The sequence below is a fragment of the Candoia aspera genome, chromosome 13 (assembly GCF_035149785.1).
Source record: "Candoia aspera isolate rCanAsp1 chromosome 13, rCanAsp1.hap2, whole genome shotgun sequence".
NCBI classification, from domain to species: Eukaryota; Metazoa; Chordata; class Lepidosauria; order Squamata; family Boidae; genus Candoia; species Candoia aspera.
Genome location: NC_086165.1, coordinates 10,863,841 through 10,885,666, shown reverse-complemented (window position 1 = coordinate 10,885,666; position 21,826 = coordinate 10,863,841). Strand labels below are relative to the sequence as shown.

Below are 21,826 nucleotides of genomic sequence, written 5' to 3'. Positions count from 1 at the left end.
CTTGCGTAACTTGCGCAAGTAGCGTAAATTACGCAAATAGCGTAAGTTACGCAAGTGGCGTAAGTTACGCAAATAGCGCAAATTACGCAAGTGGCGTAAGTTACGCAAATAGCGCAAGTTACGCAAGTGGCGTAAGTTACGCAAATAGCGCAAGTCACGCAAGTGGCGTAAGTTACGCAAATAGCGCAAGTTACGCAAATAGCGCAAGTTACGCAAATAGCGCAAGTTACGCAAGTGGCGTAAGTTACGCAAATAGCGCAAGTTACGCAAGTGGCGTAAGTTACGCAAATAGCGTAAGTTACGCGAGTGGCGTAAGTTGCGCAAGTAGCGTAAGTTACGCAAGTGGCAAGGGTAAGTTATACATATAGCCCCTTTTCCAGGTTCGTCCTTTATTTTTTCCCATTTTCCCTTGCAACTTAGTCGGGGCGTGGCGCCTCCCATCCACACCGCGATTTTCTCCACCGAAGGAGAAAAGAGGGGCGTGTTTGGTCAGCCACGCCCACCCGGGCAAAAAGAGCTTGCTTGCTGCAGCCGACTCCTCTTCCTTATTATCTCTCTGCGAGCCCGCGGAGATGCGCGCGCAGGCGCTCTGCTCGCCGCCGCTGGGCCGTGTGGGCCGGCGGGCGGGGCGAAGGGCCCCCGCGCCACCCGTTCGCTTCCCGGGGACGCCAAGCCTGCGCAGACGCAGTCCGGGAGGTGCCCGGCGGATTGTGAGGCGATAGGGCGCCTGCGCGGGCCGGAGGAGGGCTGGCGATGGCGGCCGCGGGCGGCCTTGAGGCGGCGTTGGCGGCCGCCGGTGGGGGCGAGGGGCCGGCCGGCGCGGCGGGGGTGCCGGCGCCCGCGCCGCCGGTGGTGGTCCAGCGCGAGCCGGCGTACAACTGGCAGGCCACGAAGCGGTCGCTGCGGGAGCGCTTCGCCTTCCTCTTCGCCAACGAGCTGCTCAGCGACGTGCGCTTCGTGGTGGGCAAAGGCGGGCCGCGGGCCGGCGGAGGGGCGCCCGGGCCGGGCCAGCAGCGCATCCCCGCGCACCGCTTCGTGCTGGCCGCGGGCAGCGCCGTCTTCGACGCCATGTTCAACGGCGGGATGGCCACCACCTCGGCCGAGATCGAGCTGCCTGACGTGGAGCCCGCCGCCTTCCTGGCCCTGCTCAGGTCCGAGGCGGGAGGGCGGCGGCCGCGAGGGGTGGGAGCTGCGCCTGGTCGCCTCCCCGGCCGGGCGACCTTAACCGGGGGGAGGGGTTGCCCCCGAGGGGTACCTGGGGCATAACCTGGGGGTAGGGGAGCAATTTTTAAGTGCAGCTCTAGTTTTGGGAGTCGATCCAGTTTAGGGCTGCTGCTGAGGCCCTCGGATCAAGCCACAAATCCTGTTTTTGAGGGGGAGGGAATGACATGATGTATAGAGAGATGTATTTTGATCTATGGCCGTGGCAAAGATTTGATTTGGCGTTTTTTTGGTGGGGGGCTTAATGACATGATTTATATAGAGATATATGCTGGCCTTAATAAAGATTTGAGATATAGAGATATAGAAAGAGCCAGTGTGGTGAAGTGCCAGTCTAGAAACCAGGAGAGGGTAAATTCTAATCCTGCCTTAGTCATGGAAGGCCCCCTGGGTGACTTGGGGCCAGTTCCTCTCTCTCAGGCCAACCCACCTCAGAGGGTTGTTGTGGAGAAAATAGGAGGCGGGCAAATTAGGTATGTCCGCAGCCTTGAGTTACTACTAAAAAGGTGGGATATAAATCTAATAATACTGACCATAATAATTTGAGGCCAGTTTGGTCTGGTGGTTGAGGCACTAGGCTAGAAACCGAGAGATGGTGAGTTCTAGTCCCGCCTTAGGCACGAAAACTGGCTGGGTGACCTTGGGCCAGTCCCCCTCTCTCAGCCCAACTCACCTCACAGGGTTGTTGTTGTGGGGAAAAGAGGAGGAAGAAGTAGTATTAGGTATCTTCCCAGTGTTGAGTTATTTATAAAAATAATAAAGGCAGGATATTAAAAAATCTAAAAGAAAAGGGGCGGGTAATTTCAGTAGGAGAGAATATATGTAGCTCAGGGTTAAGTGTGGAGTTTTTGGTGCTCCCTGTGCTTGGTGGTTTGTTTGCAGATGTTTCATTACCCAGATAGGTAACATCATCAGTGCTGATAATGGCACTGATCTGATGGCACTGAGGAAGATGGCACCCACTTATTTGGGCAAGGAAACGTCTGCAAGCAAACAAGCAAGCAAGCACAGGGAGCATCAAGGACTCCAAAGTGGTAATTGGGTGAAACAGTTGAAGAACCACTGCTCTAAGCCATCCACGGTGAGGGATAAACCGGGATAGCTGGGTTGGCACAAAGGTATCAACGTGCATTGGGCCATCAACTTTCTCAAAAAGGACCTTTGCTTGCTCTTAGGAGACTGGTATTTGCAGTGGTGGTAATGTGAATGATGCCTGTTGTCAGGAAATCAGGATGAGTTTAAAAGGTCCTCTTGAATGTACATAAGAGATTTTTGAATGACTGCTTCCATTTGTTGTATAAAATGCTGTCACACGCATGTTCTGAAAACAGAATGTGTCTCTTGGTGAAATTGTGGGCTAGCAGAAAGTAGGTTATGCATCCCATTTGCTGCTGAATAAAATGGATTATTGGAGATTTTGAAGTAGAGTCTTGGGTGTGCGAGATCCAAGTCAAAATATTTGAACTTGATAAGGTAGAAAAGGGCATTTTGAATTGGACTTCTAGGAATGCAGTATCTCTTGTTGTGTTAGGCACCCAGAGGCCATCTCTAACTTTTTTTGAGTTGGGAAAATGATTGATTGCCTTTTTGGTTAATGGAAGGTTTGTTTTGCATGTATATTGCAAACTCAGCTTTGTGTTACTAAATGAAGAGTATAAAGAAGCTATTTAGACAGAGTGGCATTAATAAGCATGCATCAGGTAGTCCTCTTAAATTTATCTTCTTTGATTTCTAGATTTTTATATTCAGATGAAGTTCAGATTGGTCCTGAAACTGTTATGACCACTCTCTATACAGCTAAGAAGTATGCTGTCCCTGCCCTGGAAGCTCATTGTGTAGAATTTCTCACTAAGCACCTTCGGGCAGATAATGCTTTTATGCTGCTTACTCAGGTAACCATCTAACCATTGTGTTGGAGATGTGTATTTAATAACTTTTTACTGAATTCAAACCTCCAGGGCTAGATGGGTTGTATCTTAGCATGGCAATGATCTGAACAAACTTCTGTTCTTAACCTGGGGTCTTTGTTTTAATCAGATCACTCCCTTAGTAGATTTCCAGATGCTTTACTGATATCAAAATGTATCATCTTCACAACTGCTTAAAATATTCATGACATTATGGTTAGCATGGTAGTTAAATATGAACTGGATGACATGTCTTCTAGGTGATCTACAGTAGGCTTGAAAACTACATCCTCACTAAACTTGAGGGAGGCATTGAGTGGGGTTACAGGGTTCAGTCCCAGGCCTCGTATTCTTCAGTCTTTTCATTAATGACTTGGAAGTGATGCTTATTAGATTTCCCAGTGACACAAAAATTGAGCAGGATCCTTAAAGTTCTAGAAGACAGAAAAATAATTCAAAATAATTTTGATAACAGAAGTGAGAAATAATACAATAACATTTAACAGAGAAAGGTATTAAGTTCTTAATTTAGAAAAAAGAAATCAAACACACAAGTATAGGATGGGGACAGCTAGATTAGTAATAACACACATGAAAATAATCTTGGGAGTGTAGGTGATCACCTATGGGTGGAATTAATTACCTAGGGTATGGTGAACTCTCCTTATCTATTTTCATGGAGAGATGGAACAACCATCAGATTCCAGTTCAAGCTGCATTGAGCTGGGAGGCTGTACTCAATAACCCCTTCTAAAGCTATGATTCGCTAATTAATTAGTTAGAAATAATATGTATTGGAATGGCCTTGAGGAGTTTATGTATGAGGTTGGATAGATCAGATGAGTTTATTTCCTCTTCTAGTCAAACCATATCTTAATAGTTGCATCTAAACTGAAGACTTCAGGATGATGAAATATATCGTTAGTCAGTAATTATTAGTTTATATACTTCATTATCATAATTTTGAAAAGTGATGATAAAATGCCTTCTGTCTTCAGGGAAGTTGTGGATCAACTAATGTTTGAAAATCAAATGTAACTGCTTCTGAACTTTAAACCAGTCTTGGAGACTGATTATCAAATACTTTCTGAAACAAGATTGCAACTTATATCCAATTCTATCAGACTTGAAGTGGGACTTAATTTGAAATATGTATTCCAGAGCTTGTGCCTAATTGTAGTTAAATACAGTAGAAGTAGGTTACATTCTTAGTCCCTTATTTCTTATTATTCAGTACTTCTCTCTTGTATTAACGGCTAAATCTGGGAGGGATTGGGGAAGGAGTGTTTGTTTTTAAATTACTGCTTTAAAAATTCCTTAAAAGCAGCAAACTTTTCTTGAGTTTCCTTCAGTTAAAAAATAACCATGACTTTTATTATTTAATGTTGAAAACATTTCTGTTAGCTGTAAGCTGAAAATAGTGTAATTCTGAACAAATGTTTTTGGATAGGCTCGTTTATTTGATGAACCCCAACTGGCCAGTCTCTGTCTTGACACGATAGACAAAAGTACTATGGATGCAATAAGTGCAGAAGGCTTTACAGATATTGATATAGGTAAGTAGCTCCTAAACATGAATATTCTTTAGAGGAATTAAACCAGTGTTTCTCAACCTTGGCAACTTTAGGAGGTGTGGACTTCAATTCCCAGAATTCCCCAGCCAGCTTGCTTCTGGGAGTTGAAGTCCACACCTCTTAGAGTTGCCAAGGTTGAGAAACACTGAATTAAACTAAGGATTAGCAATCTGTGGCCATTCAGATGACGTTGGTTTACAACTCCCATCAATCCTGATCAGTGATGGGAATTGTAATCCCACAGCATCTGAAGAGTACTGATTTCCCTGTAAAAAAAAAAAAAAAGCCAACTTTTCATGTAGACCTCCCATCAGTAAGAGATTTGCTAAGATGTTGCCTCTTTGTTTAGCAGGTTAGCCTGTTTGTCCATTAGGCTTTGCAGCATTGTCCTGTGCTGACTTTCTAATTGTATGACTTTACATTTAATGATTCTGGCTGAATTACTACTGAATTAATTTTTCAGTAAGGTGTGAATAGGATTACAGCAATATCAAACTAATTTAGTGTGGGGTGTTTACTTAGAATTAGTTTTATGCCACGGCCGTTCTGGTTCATTCTTCAGCATGCAGAAGTGGTTTGCCATTAGAAGATGATTCCTGTGTTGTCTTCACAATGGAAGGAAAGGCTGTCCAGACCAGTTTAGCTGGAATCTGTCCTGAAGTCAGACTACATGTAAGGCAATCTTATTTGACCTATGCAGAAGTGTGCAATTAACTTAATCTTTTTCCTCAGACACACTGTGTGCAGTACTGGAAAGAGATACTCTCAGCATTCGAGAGAGTAGGCTCTTTGGAGCTGTTGTTCGTTGGGCTGAAGCTGAATGTCAAAGGCAACAGCTACCTGTCACCTCTGCAAATAAGCAGAAAGTACTCGGCAAAGCTCTCTCTTTAATCCGCTTTCCACTCATGACAATTGAGGAGTTTGCAGCAGGTAACTTTATGATTGGCTTTGTTGTTGTAAAAGCTACACAAAAGTTAAATAGAAAAGCCTGTTAATGCTTCTATCATATGCATTCTTACTAGAAAGGACCTAATTTTATCTCTCTTTCGGGCAATGTAGTCACTGATGATGTTTAAAAAGCAAGCCAAATTCTAGCACGTTTTGACTCCTCCTTAAACAGTTCAGCACTCCAGCAATTTTGTGATAATCCTGCAATGAAATCCCAAATAGTCTTGCTTCAAAATAAGCATTGGGCCTTATTCACAGACAAGTGTGTTCCATTTAATTCAGAATCCTTTGGGTAGGATGTTACTTTTAGAATTTAGCAATGCCACATGGGGAATACTGGCCACATACGGAATATAAATCAGATGACCTCACATAAAATGTTACATTCATTTGTAATATTTGTCTGCAGCACTAAGAACAGTGATTTGAGTATCAGCATATTTATTTGATCTTGTGAGGTTTTATAAAACCAACATTTAATCGAACACGTGTTGAGCTTCGTGGCCATATGACACTCTGCTTTGCATTTCACATTCTAACTTAATGGTGCTTGTTGTATATGTTGAAAGAGACTGCACTATACAAAGCGGCTGGGTCATTTTTTAAAATCCTTTAATTCTGTTGCTGGTGGAAAGCTTAGCAACATGAACATTTAATTAATGGACCCTGGAAAAGAATTAATTGCTGATTAATTAATTAATTGCTTTTGCCCTTGTATATTAATTTTGTTAGGTTAACTTTTGATGGATAACCAGCCTGTTTTGTCATATTTAGGCAAGGCACTACTTTATATGTATGTATTCCTTATTGTCGTAGAAAGCTTCACAGCTTATGCTGACAGATAGCCAGCATAAACCACAAACTGTCTGAATACCATCTTTTTTTCTTGTCAGATTCCCTATAAAGATTATATGAATGGTTTTTTACCCCGCTTCCAGGGCCAGATTATTTAATCGCTGTTGAACAGCTATAATCTAGGAGTGGGGTAAATGTATCAATAGGCTGGTCTCTAGAGGGTTTTGTTTTTATTTTTCAGTCGTCCTCCTGGTGCACAATATGTTCGGCTCAGTTCCATTCCCATTTTTTCCAGGTCCTGCTCAATCTGGAATTTTGTCAGATCGGGAGGTAGTAAATCTCTTTCTGCATTTTACAGTCAACCCTAAACCTAGAGTTGACTATATTGACCGACCAAGATGCTGTCTTAGAGGGAAGGAGTGCAGCATAAATAGATTCCAACAAGTGGAGAGTCGCTGGGGTTACAGTGGAACAAGTGATCGAATCAGGTAATGGTCACATGTTTTTAGTAATATGACAGTCAGTTGTTGAGCGGTTGGGGAGGAGAGGTTTCCAGAATACCACACAGCAAGAAACTTAGGGTCTGCTCTGAAAGCAAATACATTACTTTTCTCCCTTACATCTGGTGGATTCCGTGGTAGCCCATAAATACGCTATAATAGATACACTATAATAAAAGCAATAAAACATTCAGAATAACGCTTAAAAGGCCACATATCTATCAAACAGCACAGAAGCACTGAAACAAGTTGAGTGCATATTGGCTAAGCACTGAACTTAGCAGAAAAGTTGTTACCCTTCATCCATGATGCAAGGGTAGGCCAGCTTATCTAAAGTGGCATTAGATTAGTTTTTAGCCCATACATTGGGCTGTGGAATAGAGGGTTTTTCTTACGACTCGTGGTAAGATTAGAAAAATTTCCTCTAGAAAATGGTACTCTGATTAAGTCGATAAATTGTCCATATGTTTGCAACTGAAACGAGCTATCCGCAGATGAAAAAATAGCTTCTAGTTTGGTGAAATAACGGCTTCAGGTAATAGTCTACTTTTTTCTCTTTTTTTAAGGTTCACAGTTAATAGAAGAATTTCAATTGTGGGATTTGGATTATATGGCTCTATTCATGGACCCACTGATTATCAAGTTAATATACAGGTACAGTTGTTTTTCAAGTTTATAATGAGTGACTCGTTTTCATTGAACTGAAGATCAGGGATATTCTATTAATGTGGGGTCCTTGGTGCTCTCTGAGCTTGGTGGTTTGCTTGCAGACGTTTCATTACCAACTAGGTAACATCATCAGTGCATTAATATTCTATTAATGCTGTATCACTTAGGATGTCAGGTTAAGAGGACTCTGGGAAAAGACCTCTGTTTCAAATATTGCTACACAGTTATTTTAATGGGAGATAAATATTTAAGCAGTGGAAATATTAATTTAATATTACTATTAAAAAGTAGGTGGGTGTTCTAAAGAGGAATACATATTTCTTAAGCGTGGAGGTGTACAAATGCTTCACTGTCAACATGTGTGATCCCTGAATGGGCCATTCTACAAGTACTGGAAGGATCTGGCTTTGAAACAAGTTCATTTTGACCTTGGAACATTTTCCATGCTCTAATCAAAGAATTCATATACAGTGCTTTACAACCGGGTGGAGCAGATTTAAATTCATAGAGGATTTAAAATACAACTGTGCATCTAGAGATGAACTTCTTTCAAAGTCATAGTTTCTTAAAGTGTAAATGATCAATTTGTAGTTGCTTTACAGCCAGGGAACAAGGATTGGATATTTTTGCTTTAATTTTGGTCTGTGATGGCAATAAAGTTGTTTGCTTGAACTAATTAGAAATGTATTATCTCCATAATTACAGGGAAGTTAGCAAGTTTTTAAACCTGACTCTTGATAGAAGCAATATCCCATATTATGTTAATTAAATCACAGCCTTACCTTCACTTGAGAATATATCACTCAGGGTGATGTATAGCCGTGTTGCAAATAACATGATACAAATTTGAGTTGTTTTAATCTACCAACGTATATGAAATAACATGCAAAGAATTGAATCAACAGCTGCTATTAAAAGCAATCAAACAGCATGTCAGTGATCAGAATAAAGACAAGTGTTGTGCTCTGTCATGTGTATGGTTTCTCCTTGGTTGCTGTCTGGGATGGAGATAGCTAGAGAATTTCTAAAGTGACTAGTAAACATTGTGAGTTGTGCCCAGAAATAGTAAATAGCTAGCATAAAAGGGGAGGTCAATGTTCCTTCAGATTGAGCTATACCTCTGTGTAGTTTTTTGGCAACAGTACAAAAATGGTGTGTGCTGTTAATTGAGATCAGCCAAGGTGTTGCCAACTGCTATAGCAAGAGCTAGTATTATTCTCCCAATATTGGTTAGGAGCAGATGTCCCCACCAACTCATTCCTTGGTGCTTGTCTAGCTCCCTGCCTTATCAAATTTATTGTTAAAAAAAAATGAAGCTTATATTTTATTTTATTTTTATTTATTTATCGAATTTTATCACCACCCATCTCCCCCCAAAGGAGCGAAGTATTAGCTTCAAGTGATAATATTTACTTTCTAGAATGTTACTGGGAACCCACAAGACCCCAGAGGCATTCCAGATGTGCCCATTGGCTCCAAAGAATTAAGTGTGCCTGCTTTGTAAGCAAGTCCATTAATCACAAATTCCAATTAAGGGCCCAATTTCACCATGATGATTTGTGAAAGCTTTGTTCGTTAGAGCCTCAGACTAAGGTTTGGGTTGGGAACTGGATGAGATGAATAGCCTTTCATGGTAGACTTTAATGGCAATGTTCCGGCTGCATTTCTCTTAATGAAAGGCTTAGAAAATACGTTCTCACAAAAAAAAAAATCTTCCACTGCTTTCTTCCTACAGATAATTGAATATGAGAAAAATCAGACTCTAGGACAAAATGACACTGGATTTAGCTGTGATGGAACTGCCAGCACCTTCAGAGTTATGTTCAAAGAACCAATAGAGATTTTGCCGACTGTGTGTTACACTGCTTGTGCAACCTTGAAAGTGAGACACTTTTTGAAATTGTGGAAAACAGTCTAACTATAAAGCAAGGAACAAATGATGTGAAGATCTACTACTATTACTAATAATCCAGGAACTGCTTCTTTAAAATCAAGTTTGTTTATTTATTTTTATTTATTTATCAAATTTCTATCACTGCCCGTCTCCCCTCCAAGGAGGGACTCTGGGCGGTTCTGTTTGCTATAGCATATCTCCTATAAAATCATAATGCTTTGCTTAGCATTTATCATAGCTTAGTATGCATTCCAAGTTTATTACTTATCACAAAATATGAAGGGTGCAAGAATAATTAATTTATGTTTCTGTTCAGGGCCCCGATTCTCATTATGGCACCAAGGGATTGAAGAAAGTGATCCATGAATCTCCAACTTCAAGCAAAACCTGCTTTTTCTTTTTTAGCTCACCAGGTAACAACAATGGAACATCGATAGAAGATGGACAAATACCGGAAATTATATTTTATACGTAATTTCAGAAAACTGAGATGGAGCAAAAAAATTGCTTTGAAAATGAACAGAAGGGAAACATGAAATACTGTGAAATTTTGTAAATACATAATCTCAGATGTGTTATAAAACTGAAGTATTGTACATGGAAGGTACTAAGCACTAGTATTCTCTACTTGCAATGATGATACACAGCCAAACTTTCTTGAACTAAAATATTCTTACCTGTACATAAATACTTAACACGGTCATTTTAAATATGCTGCCCATAATCTGGAAGCTGGGAAAGAGCATTTTTTCCCCCTGAAATACACTTGCTGCAGATTATATATCTGTGGATGTTGTGATTGTTCTGTACAGTGCAACACGTTCAACTGAATTGTCATTCTTGAAACTAACCACGAAGCAAAATTAAGATGATACAAATTCATCTGTAATTGTACTCAATACATGTATATAAACTTAACTAGTTTTGTTGTGTACTGGAAGAAATGTTATTCGGAGGTCAGTTGTACGAAGCTATTCTTTAACTATAAAGTGAAATGTGGATGAAATCACGTTTCTTTTTGAATACTTAACGATGTTCTTGAATACTTTCAATTTGTAAAGAAGCAGTCCTTGGTGTAGTAAATACAGAAAAAGTAAAGTTTTCAGCAGCCTACAGAATGCAGTTTTTAAGGAAATGGGGCAAATTTCAGAGAACTATGAATTAGTACTGTGTACTCAAGTCCTGGTTTTCTCAAATGGCAAATTATCTTTGTGGGGGAAGGTTAGTGGTAATGCAATTTATAAAGGTAGTCCTCACTTAACAACCATTCATTTAGTGATGGTTCAGACTTAAACCAGTCCTCACACTTACAACTGCTGCAGTGTCCCCACAGTCATGCGATCACGATTTGGGCACTTGGCAACTGGTTTGCATTTGTGATTGTCTGTGGTCACGTGATCGCCATTTTCAACCTTCCTGGCTGGCTTCTGGCAAGCAAAATCAGTGGGGGACTGCATGATTCACTTAACAACCATGTGAGTTGCTTAACACCTGCTGTGATTCGTTTCACCACCACCGCAAAAAAAAGGTGGTGGAATCAGGTCAGATTTGCTTAATGACCGTTTCGCTTAGCAATGAAAATTCTGGTCCCAATTGTGGTCATTAAGCAAGGACTACCTTTACAGGTCTATTCAGAAGGAAGTCTCAGCAAGGCTTCTCTTGGTGTATTAGAGGATTGTTTGGGATTGGGATAATTGTGGTTCAAATTTTGCTTTAAACTTACCAGTTTATGTAATCTTAAGGCCTTAAGTCTCAGTCTGCCTGAAAAACCTTACAGAATAAAATTAATTTTGCGCTGTCAAAGGGTTTTCTGATAGGTGGTATATAACTAGATTCAGAAGCACTAAAATACATGATTGAAGAAACAATAAAATAAAGTTACTAAGCATATACACAGGCCCCAGTATACCTGTGGATGTATTGAAATTCTGGCTGTAGTTTTCCCCAGACACACAGCACGTAAAGCAGCGTGGTGCCTTACACTGTGTGTGTTGGATTGCATCTCCCACTGGCTAGGGATGATGGGCATTGTGGTCTTAACACACAGGACATTCTTGCAGAAGGCTACTTAAAACACTGCAGATGGTTGAATGGGCAGATCTTCAGTGGATTGAGTCAACGCTATTATTTAAGGACTATACAGTATATATGAATGGATGGGTTTCTTTTTTATTGACAGGTTAGGATGCCATCACCCAACACACTCAACTAGGAGGCAATGTATTTTTTTTTCAGTTTGCACAACACATTGAGATGTCAACTAATCCAGCCTTTCTCAAACTTGGCAACTTTCAAGATGTGTGGACTTCAACTCCCAGAATTCCCCAGCCAGCCATGAACTAAGCCAATGGGCGCTGTCTGCACCATCCTAAACTAATCTCTCCCTATTTAAGTTAGAACTACTCAATTATAGAGTGAGTTTTGTAAATTTGCTGCTAGGTTTTCAAATGTTCCTATATGTTGTGTGAACATGCCAAAACACTGAGAAGCTCGACCTGCTTTCCCTAGTAGAAAAAAAATTAAAAAACGGCCGAGTTAGACACCCGTCCCACCTTGGTCTCCAATCGTGCTTTTACAACCTCTCGGCTTCCTCTCTAGCTTTTGCTAGAAACTGTCCGGGACGCGCCTCTACACTTTCTTCTATCTCTAGGAGAAGAGGCGACCGGAAAGAGAAGGCGGAAGTGACGCAGATCCCGCGATGCTGGGTCGGGCTCTTCCCGCTTTCCGTCGTTCAGGGCTTCCGGTTTGGGCTGCCGCGGGACGGGGACTTGCCATGCCCCGGAAGGTTAGGCCCGGGGAAGGTTGGGCGCCGCTGAAGAGGCTGTCAGCCTCGAGCACGCGTTTGAACTATAAGCCGCCCGCCTTGCCCACCCGCCGCCCCCTTGGCGGGGGTGATGGGAGTTGTAGTCCGGCACCCCCTGAGGCGCGTCTCTTGCGGCCTGGGAGAGACTCAGCCTGGATGAAGCGCAGGGGAGCAGAATCCGTCCCCGTGGGGAGGACGGTCCCTTGGGCTAATCGAGGGCTCCGATCCCACGGCGGGAGGCAGCCTCGGCTCCTGCTGGGCGTTTGTGGTTCTGCGGGGCGCCCCGTTTTCCGTGGGAACTGAAAAGGTGGCTTCGGGCTTCTCTGCTCAAACGACAGTGATTGATTGATCGAGTGACTGATTATGTGTACCGTCATAAATGCAAAAAAAATCTATAAAGGGTTTACAGACATAAATGGAAACCCCTTATAGACCCTTTGCATGAAGCAGAAAAAAATGCACTTAGGATTTGTGGTTTTGATGTTAAGGGAAAAAAATAGATAACAGTGAGCTTTTTTTTTTTGGTAACCATAGGGTAAGAGATAATTTTGTAATTATACCTGTATTTGTTGCAAAGGAAATTGGAAGCTGCTGCTCTCTATTTCTTTTTATCTCTTTTTCCTGCACTTTTTTCTGTCTTTTCCTCTGTTTTCTTTATTCTGTATTAGTGTTAGCTTTATCTTCTTTAAAAACTTTTAATAAAATTTATATTAAAGAAAGACTGATATGTGTATAGTGGCCATACACCCTTTATTATAAAGGACAGTCCTTTATTTCAGAAAGCTGTCCTTTAGATTTATTTACTTTGATTTAATTATTTTCTTTGTTTTGGTCTTGAATTTTCCTTTGTAAACCAAAGCTATAAACATAAGCAGTTTTTTTATCCCTAAGAATCTCTTTCAGATTTGCTCCTTTTTCAGGTTTGTCCTTTATTTTTTTCCAAGAAAATATGGTCACTGTAATTATGTGTCATTATGTAGCTTTTGACTCCTAGCCACCCCATAGATTGATTTTCTCCATGATCAAACAGCCCTGGCAGTGAATAAGTGGAGAATCGCAGTCCACTGAAGCCCTTCCTGATGATTTTGGCCATAAATTAAATGGATAAGTCCTAATTTTCTGGGCAAATTATAGGCAGGCTTTTTTTCAGAGAGAGAGAGATCTTTTTACATCCATAGAGGATTGGAATTTCAATAGCACCTTCTGGTTCATACCATGTTTTAGGATGGGGGATCCATAACCCAGAAGTGTGCAGAAGGAAAAAAAAAAAGAGAGACAATTGGAATTTCCTCCAAGATCGTTTGTGCACAATAAAGGTGCCTCTTTGTGTTATCCCGTAGCGCTGTTAGGTTAAAAATCTTATTTATTCATCAAGTCTTGCTGTATGAAATGCTTCCAGGTGGGCATGCAGAGGATTTTAGCCTTGTAACCCAAGCCAGTTTGTGCTTTCTGTAGCATGCCTGGGGCTCTGTGGAGCATTCCCAACTATGCGTGTGTAAGTTACACCTTGCTTGAGTTAGTACAAACTATGGCAGTGTGATGTGGAGTTGAAAGCCCCAGGGTTGTATCTTGCCTCTTGCAGGTGGCTTGACTCTTCTGAGTGGTGATGTTGGCTGGGGAAGATGATTGTAGGCCTTTTTTACCCTCCTTATTTTGATCAGCTTTGATGGAATGATAAAATTGCATTGAAACTTCCGGGGGAATATATATGCACACATGCAATTATTTTAAATAATTTATTATTTCGATACAGTTGCTTCTATCTTCAGATTGATGGTACTGTTTTTTGTGTTTTGATTTAAGGGGAAAGCACAGACTAAAGACTTAGTAAAGCCTTCTGTTCCTCCAGTTCCTGTGGCAACTGATAAAAGTGGCTCTGTTATTATCTCTGTTCATGCCAAACCAGGATCTAAACAAAATGCTGTAACAGGTAAGCTGGAGCATAAGTACATATGCAGCATTGATGGGTTTTTTGCAGAAGTTTCGCCCCAACAAAGCTTCCACAGTGAAATGGTTCGGGAGTGGGGTTGGCTTGCGGCTTTTGTAGTCTGTGTGTGATTTGAATTCAGGGCAATTGGTTGGTGATTGGAGGGACCTTCTTGGAAAATCAGAGGGCAGTGTCTGCAACCAGTACTTTGTTTGCTTCCTGGGATATGGGTGTTGGTAACTGTCCACACCCATCTTAGCAACTGTTCTGTGTGCACTCCCATAATATGCTATTAAAATTCCAAACGTATCCACTAACCCAGTGTTTTTCAACCTTGGCAGCTTTAACTGCTGGCTGGGGGATTTTGGGAGTTGGAGTCCACACATATTAAAGTTGGTAAGGTTGAAAAACACTGCACTAACCTGAAAAGGCTACGGAGACTCTGTACTGCACTCAACAGTTTTTCTCCAGATCCATCTATTCTCATGGCTTCTCCCCTCAGATAGTAAAAGACTGCAGTCTAGAGCAGAAAGGAGAGCATGCTACTCTAGAACCATGCCAAGTTCTAGAACATGTAGAAAAATACTAAAAGAGTTCTGCCCCCTGCTTTTTTAGAAGAGAAATAGATGTGGAAGGAAACACACAGATCTGAAGAAAGCAGCACAATGGTAAATGCCACAAACGGGAAGAAACAAATCCAAATAGTTTGGAAAAGTAACAAGGCCTTTGCTTATTGCGTAAATAGCTATAGAAGAGTTTTTGCTGGAGCCGTTCCACTTCAGTTAATAGAGACACTTGAAGCAGATCCTGATGTTGGTCTGTCTTTATACCAGGCATTTTAGAGAGTGGGGATCGTTTAGATTGGCTAGTCCCTAGCTGTGTCTTTAAATCTCAAATAAGCAGTTTGGTTTGGCTCTGGAGATGGAGATGGATTGCCAGCCAATACATAAGGGATTTGCAGTCATAATCCAAAAATAGCAATTTAGGATAATGTGGTTAGTAAGCAGAGGAAGCCCAGCATAGAAATCATTATGGTACTTTAACCTTTGGATTATCAGAGTCCAGGTCTTTAAAGTAGTCTATTTTTGTCCGGAGAAGAATGCAGCTGGGACACAAGCCCAACCAAAGGCTCAGCGTAGCCCTGTTCAAGTGTATCTTTGCATGTTCAATCCCATGGGTGCAGTAGACAGAGCAGGCCCTCTTCCCCTTATACCACTGATGATATAAGGGAAAAGATGGTCTCCTTGCTTACATTGTGGTTGTCTGCAATGAGGGGTCTTCATACACATGCAGTTGCTTCCAGGTCAGCTGGAACCCTCCAGTACGTGGTTCCAAATGGCTTGTTAAGCCAGTCTTTCTGCTGCAGGTAGCCACACTGTATGCTTAGAGACCAACTCTTCATTTACATGCCCGTACAATTATGAGAGAGCTGTGACAGTTTCTTGCACGTTGGATAGAATGCAGGAAGGTAACACCTGAACAAGACTTTTGTCATAGATGAATCATGACTCCAGTCTTCAAGAGGATCTTGGAATATGTCTAGACAACAGACCCATTTCTTCAGAGCAGGAGCAATCCATCCAAGATAGAATGGACCCCAGAAACAGAGTCCTTCAAACCACTCCCTAGCAGCCTCTTCATTTTTATCTAGGTTGAGATCAGGATATTAGTCTCCTCCAGCTTTCTACCAGAATCATAGTCTGGGTTAGCACTTCCACTGCTGCCTCTAAAGTAATCTTTAAAGAAGAGAAATAGAAACAATTGTCATTTGCATATTGGTTATATCTCCACCCACATTTTAGGTAAGCTAATGTTGATGTTACATGCATGGATGAGATTCCAAACAGGCACTTTAGGGTATGAGTTTAACAGAAGTGATGGCTACATCCTAAAATACTTGTTGCAGATCTGACCAATGATGCGGTAAGCGTGGCCATTGCTGCACCTCCATCTGAAGGGGAAGCCAACACGGAGCTCTGTCGCTACCTCTCTAAAGTCCTTGAAGTCAAGAAAAGTGATGTGGTGTTGGAGAAGGTACAGTGTCTTCTGTCCCTTGTTTGTGTGACTCAGCTTGGGCTTTTGAATCTTCTGCGCGTTAATGGAAAAATTTATTTATTTATTTTATTTTATTTATTAGATTTATATTACTGCCCCTCTCCCCCCTTGGCCGACTTGGTGCCTATCAACTGGTGGTATAATGGGGAGCACTTTTGAAATTAAAAGTACAGGGGAGAAGTTCAAAGTTATAACCTTGAAAACTGTTCAATACTAGGCATTGGGTAACTAGAGGTCTGTGAGAACAAGCAAGACTAATAATGTATATTTGAGAGGCTCTATATGGGAAGTTGTAAGATAGAGCCATATGTTAGGCTTGCTGTGACATATTTTTATTTCTGCCTTATCCTTCTAGAGGATAATTGGCACTGGGAACTCCGTTGCTAAGTGACGCAGTCATAAGTTGACTGTGCCAACTTACGATGGCAATTCTAGTAGTCTCAGTTGCCATCATTAGGTGAATCCTGTGTGGTTGCAGTGTCCCACAGTCATGTGATTGCCATTTGCTACCTCCTCCTGGCTTCCTCATTGACTTTGCTTATGGGAAGCCAGCAGTAAAGGTTGCAAATGGCAATCTCGTGACTGTGGGACGCTGCAACGGCTGCAAGTATGAGAACCAGTCATAAGTCCCCCTCGTTTGGTGCTGTCATAACTTCAAGCAATCGCTGAATGAGTGGACATTAAACTAGGACTGTGTGTAGTATTGGAGGATCCCTCTAGACAGCCAATAGCAAATCAAAATTGCCATATGAAGAAGAGGTATAACAATATACAGAGGCAGAGATTGCATATGAAACACAATCCTTAACTAAAGCCTTAAGTACCCACAATGCCAAATGCATTAGCAGAGTCTGAGCATCTTTGAAAGTGATATAACTCTTTAATTATATTTAGGTTACCATTTTTTGAGCAGCCTTTTGGAGCATACAGAGATTTAAAAAGTACCCACGCGATAGCCCTTGATTGTAGCGTAATTCTTTTGACAGCATTGTTCCAAATTACTGATATTTTAATACTGTGCACCTCTTTCACTGATGAAGAGAGCCAGTTTGGTCTAGTGGTTAAGGTGCTGGCCTAGAAACCAGGAGGCAGTGAGTTCTAGTGCCGCCATAGGCATGAAAGCCAGCTGGGTGACTTTGGGCTAATCCCTCTCTCTCAGCCCAGCTCACCTAACAGGGTTGTTGTGGCGGGGAAAATAGGAGGAGGAAGGAGTATTAGGTATGTTCCCTGCCTTGAGTTATTTATAAAAACAAAGGCAGGATTAAAAAAAAACCAAAAAATCAAGAAATTACAAACAATACCTGCTTGTGGAATACTCGTATATCTGGGATATTCTGACATGAGGAATCCCTAAACTTCTCTGCTTGTGTTTTAAAATAGGGGAGTAAATCTCGAGAAAAAGTAGTGAAAATTTTGGCACCACTGACTCCAGAGGACGTTTTAGAGAAGCTGAGAAAAGAGATCTCCAGCTGAAGCTACATATGACCAATGTCTTAACAAGTTGTTTCTCCAGATGCAAAGAATGACTACATTTAGGTACATGACAGCTCATAAATACAAGTGGTGGAAAACCCAACTGTGAGTGTATGGACAGCTATAAAGCTTAATTTAAGATATAGAAAAAGGTGTGATTATTTTAGCATCATAATACAAGGTGCAGTGATATCTGAGAGAACCTCACTGGGACCCAAAGATGACGTTCATCAGTCCCTCTAGAATCGTGGCTCAACTTGGATCAGCGTTTGACCTTTTTCAATTAGGTTCTTTTGGAGTATGTTTGTTTAGCTAGTCTGGAAGGCAGTAGTCATTTTCACTGTATCAAAGGTGCTGTAAGAAAGGCATCATTTAGCCGTGATACATATTTCATCTATCTTTGGTGAACAGGATTTGCAGGTTATTGTCAATGTCTGTAACCAGAGATAATTGTAGGTTAATAAGAAATGCAGGGCACCATTTTTCACCTTGAGAAAGTATTGTTGGTCTTGGTGTTTGGACAATATTTGAAAATTCTGTTTTGATTTTATGTTTGGATCAGTGTTTTTGTTTTCTACACCATTCCTGTACCAAGTTCTGAGCTTCGTATTCTTTGATACAGGAAATGCATCTAAGTTTTATATTTGCATTTGATAGGCTGTCGGTCCCTTATTTGGTCCCATCACATGGAAGAAACAATAGTGTGCCTTCCCCACTTGAATTAGGGAAGGGGTTTTAAAGTGGTCTGAATTCTGATTTTGTAGCATCCTGCCCCTACATCTCCCATTTGTTCCTCAGGAAGAATGTTCAGTGATCATATGTTTAGAAATGGAGTCCCCTAGATCACTCTTCTCATGTTGTTGTTGGCTTTCATGCCTAAGGCAGGACTAGAACTCTCCTACCACGCCTGATTGGCTCTTGGGCTGAGAGAGAGGGACTGGCCCAAGGTTGCCCAGCCGGCTTTCATGCTTAAGGCGGGACTACAACTCTCAGTCTCCTGGTTTCTAGCCCATCACCTTAACCACTAAACCAAGTTAGTTTTTAACCCAAGTAGACCACCATCCAGAAGGGCATTATGGAGGAGAAGCATTATGGAGCTACTCAGCTGCAGAAGGCTATCACAGTTAAAGGGGCTGCTGCTTTTTGATTAGTGATATCTCTGTATGTGGAAAAATGAGAGTCAGTGTGGTAGAGCAGTGAGAGTGTTGGGTTGGCATGGAGGAAATCCAAGTTCAAGTGCACTCTTAGCCCTCGCAGCCCATTGGGGGACTTTGGGCCAGTCACTCACTCACTCTCTCAACTCACCCTATCTCATGGATTGTTGTGGGGAAGAATGAGGGGAGAGAACTCTGTGTACACCACCCTTAGCTCCTGAACAAAAAGCAAGATATAACTAAAGATATAATAATACATGATACAAAGAAAACAAACTACAGCTTTCCACCCAGGGAACTACCAGCTTCAGTTTCAGTGTTACAAATGAACAGAAGAGACTATATGCTGTTACGTACCTATACATGTAATTGGGTATAGAAAGACTGGGATTCTGCTGGGTGAATGAATGGAAGAGGTGGGTTTGGAGGTGAGAGATGAAAGAAAGAAGAAAATCAGTGACATTGCTAAGTGTTGCTTCCAGCACCTTTGGAAACAGGAATTTTGGACCTGGTTTGTGCATCGAGCTAACCTGTGGCTTGCTTGACCCACAGATTGTTAAATACGTCACGCTGATTGGATTCCTGTATGGTACTAAACAAAATCTAAATAAGCTACATGATGGATTGGCACAATGTGTGAACCTCCCTTCAGTGTGTGGAGATGCTAGATAATCTATGATGACCCAGGTCATTTAAAGAGGGACAGATCTTCTGGAAGGCAGCTGGTGGCGAGCCCTCTTCTCTGCCTAGGCTGTTTGCATGGCCACCTGCCTTGCTGGGGCAAAGTGACAACAGGAGCTGCATGAAATAGGGCCTTTGCAGCCCCCCCTCTTCCTGCTGAGATAGTCTGAAAGAGGTCTTGAGCAAAAAGTTGCACTGACATCGTCTAGATTTAAGAAAGTTCCCCTTGCTGTTTGCACCTTCAACCGGAGGAGCCATCCTTCTGCCGTTTCAAGTTGAAATGAGGTTGGAGGACTCATTGTTTGCTCGCGCCCTTTAAGAAAAGGTACCTCTTAACGTGCCTAAGGCTTTCGACAGCTCCGAATCCTATTTTTCAGGTTTCAGTCACTCCCCAGACCTTATCCTGCTGCAGGGGAAAGCGGAGCAAAGTTCCAGTTTCTTTCCCCATCTTCGCTACTCATTGATGCTCCTTTATATATGCAGGGCAATTGGAAGCCTGACCCAAATAACAGGATGCTCTTTGGTGTTCTTCATGAAATTCATTATTGAACTTGCTGCCCACTGAAAGGCCTCAGCAGTTAGGTTTCACAGGGGGCTAATTCAGTATATTTGATCCAGCTAATTTCTGCTTAATCAGATTGTTCCATTTTAGCCCGTTCACTTGCTTTGGAAATTAGGTTACTACTCCTGCAAAGCTATTTCTAGTCCAAGGGCATCTAAAAGTCTAACTCCACTCTCTGACAAACCATCATCCGATGTGGAAAGTAGCCGGATGGCCTGCAAACTGCATCCAGCCTCCTGAAGTAAATTTTATCTGACCTCTGCCCAGATTTTAAGGAAGAGGAAAAAGACATTTTCCCAATGAAACAGACTGGGCTAGCCTGCTGATGCTATGTCCCTGCACGCTGTTCACTGTGAGTCTTTGATGAGATCACAGTGGCTGGGTTTACAAAACATGCTAATCTAGAACCAGTCAATCCACATTAGGGTTGGTGATAGTATATTTTCTTCCTTGGGTTTTGTGTGCAGTGTCCCAGGTTTGCCTGAGTGTGCAGGTTTCACCATTACTGATAATCCTGGTACTGCTAAAACGGCATTCTGAATAATTCCACAGAGGATCAAGTGCTCTGCAGGAAGACAGTCATGTTCCTTTTCTAAATAGTGGTTGGTGGTGATGAGAATCTCTCTGTCTTGGGTGATTCTCCGCAGGATCCCTTCTGGCTGCTCCTTATTGTAGTTTCTGGCTGTTTTCCGACTAACATCATTGCAGACTTGCTCTTTAAAATAAAGGATCTTCAGTGTAAAAATTGGAGCACTCCATAGAAATGTTTGTTTGAATTGCTTGCCACAAGCTTAATGCTCTGAAAGAAAAAAAATAACATCTTCCCGGTCTTGTAACTTATGGCAAAAAAAGCTCACAGCACTCTTTATGCAAGTTAGGGTGTGTCATTTTCCTTGCACAGAGATTGTGTCCAAGAAAAGCTGCCTTGTTAAAGTTAGTGGCCTACAGTGTTTGTTTTACTAATTCGCAAAGAAGTGATTCTGCATTTCCCTGTTAGCTTTGGAGTCCTCTTCTGTGCATCTGGAACAAAAACAAGAGCTGCTGTTCCTTTTAAAAAAAATTTTTTTTTAATAGTTTTATTAAAGCTTATAATTGCAATAGTAAAAACTAATACAAACTAAAAAAGAAGAGTAGAAGGTAAAAATGTGAAGGGAAGGGAAAGGAGGAAAGGTGACTTCCAACCTTCATCACAAGTATAAACAATTTTAGTAACTTTTCACCTCCTCTTAATTTACAACCAATGATCTCTTCACCCCATGTCCCATCTCTTATCTATAAACAAATCCATAAAGCATCATCATTTCAGTCCTGGTGTCAGAAAAAGTCTTTTATGTCTTAGAAAAAATTCAAAACAAGTCAACTTTCCCATAGGAAGGATTCTTTATAATTAATACCAAAATCTTCCTTCAAATTTATCTGGATCTGTTTAAAACCTTCTAAAATCTTAATTAGCTTTTTGCTGTTTATTTGAAATTCTCTTCTCTCCTAGGCCTCAAAGCCAGCCAGGGACCACTGTCTTGCAGTCTCCTCGCAAGGAGCAGCTGTTTGGAGCACTTGTGGGCAATCTCCCGTCCTCTCTGTATCAGGAGAGGCTTGAAGAGCCGGTCTACTCACTGGCTCTGCGCTCTTCGCCGGGGTCGTGGGCTCTGCTTTTTGTGGGGCC

General features: G+C 41.7%; 2 protein-coding genes across 2 annotated transcripts; both read left to right on the top strand.

Annotated features, from left to right (window-relative positions):
- The first annotated feature begins 738 nt into the window (after nucleotides 1–738).
- On the top strand, nucleotides 739–10,514 carry BTBD1 (BTB domain containing 1). Its single transcript, XM_063314441.1, has 8 exons — nucleotides 739–1,151; nucleotides 2,957–3,113; nucleotides 4,579–4,684; nucleotides 5,435–5,632; nucleotides 6,741–6,933; nucleotides 7,512–7,599; nucleotides 9,350–9,496; nucleotides 9,825–10,514. Exons 1-8 carry the CDS (start codon nucleotides 754–756, stop codon nucleotides 9,981–9,983), a joined length of 1,446 nt encoding a protein of 481 aa, XP_063170511.1. The 5' UTR covers nucleotides 739–753; the 3' UTR covers nucleotides 9,984–10,514.
- A 1,685-nt stretch (nucleotides 10,515–12,199) lies between these two features.
- Nucleotides 12,200–18,471, top strand: C13H15orf40 (chromosome 13 C15orf40 homolog). The gene is made up of 4 exons (XM_063314059.1): nucleotides 12,200–12,293; nucleotides 14,115–14,241; nucleotides 16,145–16,272; nucleotides 17,674–18,471. Exons 1-4 carry the CDS (start codon nucleotides 12,207–12,209, stop codon nucleotides 17,764–17,766), a joined length of 435 nt encoding a protein of 144 aa, XP_063170129.1. The 5' UTR covers nucleotides 12,200–12,206; the 3' UTR covers nucleotides 17,767–18,471.
- Nucleotides 18,472–21,826: the final 3,355 nt, after the last annotated feature.